Source organism: Camelina sativa, chromosome 1 (genome assembly GCF_000633955.1).
Source record: "Camelina sativa cultivar DH55 chromosome 1, Cs, whole genome shotgun sequence".
In the NCBI taxonomy this organism is placed as follows: Eukaryota; Viridiplantae; Streptophyta; class Magnoliopsida; order Brassicales; family Brassicaceae; genus Camelina; species Camelina sativa.
This window is the reverse complement of record NC_025685.1, coordinates 11,272,317-11,279,578: the sequence shown is the minus strand read 5'-3', so window position 1 is coordinate 11,279,578 and position 7,262 is coordinate 11,272,317. Positions and strand designations below refer to the sequence as shown.

Here is a 7,262-nt window from a genome sequence, read left to right as displayed (position 1 = left end):
GTGTGAGCTGTTTTCTTAATATCTCCCCTATTTTTTTTTTTTTTTCTAAATAACAAATTATTTTATTTCAGTCACTGAAAGAGATGGACAAAAGATACATTAAAAGGTTAATTTGCGGACATCAACATAATATGTAGAATGTACAAAGGACCATGAATTGTAATATTCGGCGACTCTTTTTTTCATATATATATATATATATAAAGAGTTTTGTCTATCACAATTCTCCTTATTTTCTTCGATTTATGTAAATTAAAAGTTTCTTATATTAATATCCTAATAATAAAATTATAAAATTAATAACTAATCAGTATAACAAAAGATATAGTTTCTCCTAAACTAATTAATATCCTATATAAGTTGCTCTTTATATATATTTGGTAATAAATTGAAGATTTATAGAATTTTTGAATTGTGACAGCAATTACATAGTAAGAAAAAAGAGACATAAATATTAAAAATTATAACTAAAAAGCCCAAAAATACGATTAAAAAAAAAGCCAAAACGATTAACACCAACAAATGTCAAAGAGGAAATAAATCGCAAAATTCATACAGTTGCGCGGTTTTAGCATTAAAGAAACTGGAGCCTTCATCGTTAAACGCTATCCAAGACCAGCTTTCAAAATCTCAAAACAAAAAAAATGTCTATACTTCTCCGAATACTAGTGCAAAAAAAGGGAACTACGAAAGAAGACCTTATCAACTCTGTATAAGTATATATGATCGGACTCGGTCTAAATATTGCAAAATTTCGCCCATTTTCAGTCTCTTTGGTTAGATATATAGAGAGTACGTAAGGTGGACCTAAAATTTCAATCCTAATTCAGATGAAAACTACTCTAAAATCTAACTATCGGTTTCGCATCACATCTTGTAATTGTGCTGTCAAAAACACACTAGTATAAGACCTATTTTGTACGTTTCATATTTACGGCATTAATTTGTTTTCCAACCCCCTTTAAGACGACGCCAATTCAACATCGACGTATATCTTTTGCTGGACAAAAACGTCAAATATATAACTTTATCAGAAAACAAAAAGGTCAAATATAAAAGACAAAACAAACCTAAAAGCAAAAAAAACATTAAGTGGGTCACCGCAACTTTTAAATAGTTTAGCATTTAGTAGCACTGACTTTACGAAATCAAAACGCATCCAAACACTCTACGTACGTAAGCTTGTGAGATATTGCCTAATGGTACCGCAGGCACTCTATGCAAGTTAGCATTACTAAATCCCATTCAAGACCATGTAAATACGAATACGATTGATTGTTTAAACTATTGTGTATATGAAATAGTAAATTACTAACTTCTATATCAAGACCATATCAACATGACTAGAACTTGCTCATATAAAGGATTTGTATATTTGTAACAAATGCATCTTAATATTTTCGAATATCAACATTCAAGTCAAGTCAACATGTTGCAATGAAGGAGAAGTTCGATGATGTTGAAATTTAGGTCTTGGGAATCAACCATCCCTGTATAGTTAGACTTTTAGTCATATATTTTGAATAGAAATCAAATTCTCATATTTCATTTTGGATTCAGTCTGATTACGTGTAAAACTTACAAATCCCTATCGAGAGTAAATAATATTTATTTTCCTCTTTTGTATGGGGTTAAGGAAGTTTCCACGTTTGCTTATTTCATATGTAGAAATATTAACATAAATAAAATACATCATGCAAATATAACTTATGATGCTTTTGGACAAGGTCACACAGTTCAGCTTAGTCAACAAGTTTAAGCACGTACGCAGAGGTCGGTGTCATTATGCAAAGTGTATACAAAAATGTGTTTGATTGGTCGCAGCTGAGTCAGCTTTTAAAATTAATTAGAAATTAGTCATTATCTACACCTTCAAACCATTACACATATAACATAAATAAAATACATCATGCAAATATAATTTATCTCAAATGATTTTACAAAATTGTTGAGATACTGGGAATTTTTTTTTTCTGTTGAACTATTTATAATGCAACTAATGAAGAGAAATTCACTTCCCACCAAAAAAAACTGAAGATAAATTCACAAGAAAGTGATTGACCGAGGTAAGTTTTTTTGTTGGCAACATATATGTCTAATAGAGTCCAAAACGTACTACAGTATTTTGCTTCTAAATAAATGATGTTTGATCAAATTACACATTTATTATTATAATAAATTCATAACACATTATAATAAATTCGGTCAATCATGTTATACACATAGTTCGTACCATAGTGGCATCTACGGCGTGAAACGAGTCGGCAATGATCTGTTTTGGCTGAAGAAAATTAAGGAATATTTATGTAAATGAATAATGTGCTAAAAGCCTAAAATAATGAAAGAAAGAAAAAAGAGATCGACACGTTTTCCCGTAACTCAAATGCTTTGGTCTACCAATTTCAATGCTCTTTGTCTCCTCGTCATCTACTCTTACAGCTGTCGAAACCCACACCCATTTATATTTTACAAATTACACACACTACTTCATTATATGCAATTGCTAATTATTGTTACAAATTACATCATTCACAAGTCACAACCATATGCATATACTACTTTCTTCGTTTCGCATAAGCTATCATTTAAGATATTTTTCATATAAATGAAAAATCATGTATAAAAATCTTTTGAAGGAAATTAACATTTAAAGTAATGTGACTAGAATAAAAATTCCAAATAAATTATTTGCAAATAAAATTAATGAAAAAAAGAAATAAAACAAAGTGAATGAGTCCAAAGCAAGAAAGTCTAAAGCAAAGACTTCTACAAATAAGGAAAATAGAATGAGTTGAAAGCACTTCAAAGCTCTCTCCGCTCTTCTCTCTTCTCTCTTCTCTCGTCTATCTTCTCTCTTTGCCTTCTCTCTACTCTCTTCTTTTTGTTCTCTCTCTCTGAAGAAGACTACTACAAGATGGAAGAAACACAACAACAACAAAAACAACAAGAACTGACGCATGAACAGATAACGGAGTTTAAAGAGGCCTTTTGTCTCTTCGACAAAGATGGTGATGGTTGCATCACTGCTGCTGAACTTGCCACTGTCATCCGCTCGTTGGATCAGAACCCTACCGAACAAGAGCTTCAAGATATGATCACTGAGATCGACTCCGATGGCAACGGCACCATCGAATTCTCTGAGTTTCTCAACCTCATGGCCAACCAAATCCAGGTTTAATTATCAACTTTATAGGAGATTACAACAACTAATTATATTGGTTATTTTGTTCTTCACTGATTTTTTTTTTGTTTTTTTTTCGTTATAGGAAACTGATGTAGACGAAGAGCTCAAAGAAGCATTCAAAGTGTTTGACAAAGACCAAAATGGTTACATCTCTGCCACTGAGGTATATAACTATTACCCTTTCTTCTCTTAATTATATAACTATAAACTCCTTTTTCCTTTAGATATTGCAAATCTTTTAATTTCTTTAGTTATACAAAAAAATTTAAAGCATATTTATGTTTTTTTTTTGTTGCAACTTGCAACTAGCTATGTATCTCTATAAAATTAGATATGCTTCGATTGAGTATAATGGAACAAAATCAATTAGATGTGTTATATATAACACTCCAATTATCGTAGGTGCGGTCTAACTATGTGTTAAATTTAATGGTTGGAATTGGAAGCATATAATATGTATTTACTTATGAGTTATGAGTTATGACTGATTGTCTTTGTCCAAAAAAAAAAAAAAAAAAGAGTTATGACTGATTGTATTGTATCTAACAATATAATTTAATGTAAATAGTGGGTTATATATTTTGTCTAGTTTTGTTATATGAACCAATTTTCTTAAGACAAATATAGATTTGTTATGCTCTACTTGAGTGGTATACACTCACTCGAAATTTAGATTCTCTATATTCGTATAATTCTTTATTAGCACTGAGTTCATTTGATTAGATATATAAAGGAGGAAAAGAATAGATAGCTAAATCAAGGTTGGAATCTTTTGTATCAATGAAAATATATCAGATCACGAGTTGTCTAGACGATGCTTTGAGTTTTATTATAAGAGATCCTTAGGTGTTTACGTTAATTAATTAAGAAGTGTCTGCCTTGCGTCGTAGAAAGCCAAATTATTTGAGGCTTCGAGCTAGCTGGCAATATGACTTTTTGGAGATAACGAGGTCAAAAGAAATATTTAAAAATAGTGAATAACATCGTAGTAAACTGTGTTTATGATTCTATTGGCTTATTGGGCAGAGCACATGTCTCACATAGTGTAAATAATACAGTATGTTTATATATTCTTTTCACATTCATATATATATGCTATGTATGGTTTAACTTTTAATGATAAACATAAAAAAGTTTATTGTGCATTAGCCATGATCTATGTGTAAATACAAACATCATTAGTAAATAGTACTAAATAGTGCTTATAATATATAATCTCTGTAATTTTGGTATATGATTACAGCTGAGGCATGTGATGATCAATCTTGGGGAGAAGCTAACTGATGAAGAGGTTGATCAAATGATAAAAGAGGCAGATTTGGACGGTGATGGCCAAGTCAATTATGATGAATTTGTCAGGATGATGATGACCAATGGTTAAAACCTGTATTATCTTTTATAAATTTGTTAATCCTTGTCAGATTATCGTATTTCACTTTTCCAATTAAATTAATTTTAAGCTATCTTTCATATTCAATGACACAAATAGATTATTTTGGGATTAGTGTGATTCTTAATAAGTTTTTAATGTATATAGTTTTTTTTTTTAGCATTGTATTGGAAAGGTTAATCAGATTGGGTACTTATATGTTCTTTGGCTATTTTATATATGGTAAATAGAAGAAAAATCAAGATTTGTTTTTATCACATAGTGCATAGTATTATGTAGAATTTCCTATCAATTTTTAAAAGTGTAAGACGCTAATCATAATTTTCCGTTCGAGATTAATTTTAGTTTTAATCAAAGTATTAAGACACTTGAGAGAAAATATATAAAACCCTTAGTTGGTGGTTGGTACAATCATAATCACACTAAATTCATAAACCTCAGAAATCGAACTCGTCTTTGATGTTAAGTTTTGTCCAAACTTTTGTATGCAACTTTGACCAAGAAATTATATACTTATATTGACTCTCTTTTTTTGTTTTTCTAACATTATTTGCAATTTCCATTTTTATTTTATCCTCTTCAATGTATTGACATTGTTATTTTAAGTCCATATAAAAAGAATTAGAGGCTGTTTTTCTTAAATTTTCATAAGCTTATAGACAAATTGAAACCAACCACTATAATTGGGGACTTGGTTGCGCAGTGGACCATTGAGCTTATATTAAATGTATCATATCCAACTCTAAAATTTGATCAAAATTACTTACATATTTCATTAAACATGTAAATTCGAAAAAAGTTTTAGCTTTAAGAGAATTTTATCCTATGTTGCATGGAAACTTTTTTTGAGGTGCATTTCTCGTTTCCGAAACGTTTCGGAAATAGAAACTTATCGAAACTCGGAAACAAGTCACAGAAACACGATTCCTAAAAATCTCTGTTTGGAAACACGATGGAAACTCCGTTTCTATTTTGGAAACGCGACGAAAACTCTTTTTTATAATTTCAAAATTTAATAAATAAATAATTTGAAAATATAAGTATTCATGATACATATAATGAAAAACAAAATAATATAATTAGTAGCTTAAAAGTTAAAATCCATAAATATATGGCGATGTTGGTCAAAAAATTAATTTTGAACGTTTATTTTTTTATAGTTTTACTTTTAACTAAACTATTTAATATTTCTGTTTTGAATTTATGTTGTTTCAGATTTTTTTTAATATGGTTTTTATGTTTGGAGACTTATTATATCTATATATATATATATATCTGTATAGACATATATATATATATATATACATTTCCTACACGTTTCCATTACTTAATTTTTGAAAAAAAATCGTTTTCTATTTCCGAAACGTTTCGTTTCCGCGTATCCGTTTCCGTTTCCATGCAACCTAGATTTTTACCAATTATATTACACTTTAAAAAGAATATATTTTTTTTCTAAATGTCATATTCTCACACTATTTAAAAATGTTATATATTTACTGTTAGTATGTAAACAAAAGACACAAATAACATTCCAAAATTAAAGAGTGACAAGTGGAAAAATGGGTGTGCTGAAACATACATTGACTTTTAAAATATTTGAATAAATGTAGCAAGGTAGATTCGAACCTACGAAAGCTTAGATAGAAAAATCTCTCCATAACCTCTCGGACACATTAAATTATTGGGGTAGAATGAACAAAGAACCAATATATTCTCTTTCCCGAAATTGTTCTCTCTCTTCTTCTCCTCTTTCCCGAAATTGTACAGGGAAGAATGAAGGGTAACAATAATGGAGAAATCAAGTTCAGTTTAATCGGAACCTATGGTTTTAACTCTGGAAATCTATGGTCTATTGATTCAAAGACTAACCCTAACATAGAGTAATCTAAAAACAGTATATTTTAGCATTGAAATCAAAAACCCAGAATCAGATCTGGTTGAGACAGATGAGTATCAAAGCTATCAGGAGATATATATATATATATATATATATATATATATATATAGTAATCTGGTCTATGTATATCTTGTTGGAGCACATAAACTCTAAATTCTTGTTCTTTTCTCTTAGATCTTATTCTCTTGAAATTTAGTTTAAACCTTTTCAAGTGATGAGTTTGGAGAAATTATAAAGCTACGAGTGTGAGACAAAGGAATTTAGCGACAATGAGGAAGGATTAGGCCATTATTGTTGCTGTTGAACTTCTTCACGAGCCATCAACGTAAAAGAGAAAGAGAGACAAGAGTATATATTCAATTATTGTTCCTCATATAACAATTATTTGTTCTCTCGCAGTGGTTAAACTGATCTTATTAGATATAAGCTGTGCAGGTTCGAGCCCATCGTTTTGCTATGTTTGTACACATGGAATCCACGTCAGATTGACTTAACAGAAAAATTAACAGAGTTAGCATTTAATCACGTTTTTGTATATTTAAGCACAAAATCATAAATTCAGATATGAAACTCAAATATTTTAAAAGTTAATGTATGTTTCAGCGTACCCAATAGTCGGATGTATAAATTGAATATATTGTAATTGTCAAGGTCAGGTATGAAAGAATCGTTTTTCAGTGAAAAGTGATATGACAGTTGAAGACGCGCGTAAACTAGATTTGATGAACCATTTATTGAAATAAGTCAAATGTTATTTTAGTAACTTTTCCACAATAGTTATACAATTAACT

The 7,262-nt window shown here is 29.6% G+C and overlaps 1 protein-coding gene across 1 annotated transcript; it reads left to right on the top strand.

Annotated features, from left to right (window-relative positions):
* On the top strand, positions 2,775 to 4,777 carry LOC104787939 (calmodulin-like protein 11). The gene is made up of 3 exons (XM_010513604.2): positions 2,775 to 3,172; positions 3,267 to 3,347; positions 4,428 to 4,777. Exons 1-3 carry the CDS (start codon positions 2,915 to 2,917, stop codon positions 4,563 to 4,565), a joined length of 477 nt encoding a protein of 158 aa, XP_010511906.1. The 5' UTR covers positions 2,775 to 2,914; the 3' UTR covers positions 4,566 to 4,777.

Excerpts from the sequence above, each read along its gene's own strand:
- LOC104787939 (XM_010513604.2), top strand. The coding sequence starts at position 2,915 with ATGGAAGAAACACAACAACAACAAAAACAACAAGAACTGACGCATGAA. Across the intron at positions 3,173-3,266 it reads TCATGGCCAACCAAATCCAG|GAAACTGATGTAGACGAAGA; the intron begins GTTTAATTATCA and ends TTTTCGTTATAG. Across the intron at positions 3,348-4,427 it reads GTTACATCTCTGCCACTGAG|CTGAGGCATGTGATGATCAA; the intron begins GTATATAACTAT and ends ATATGATTACAG.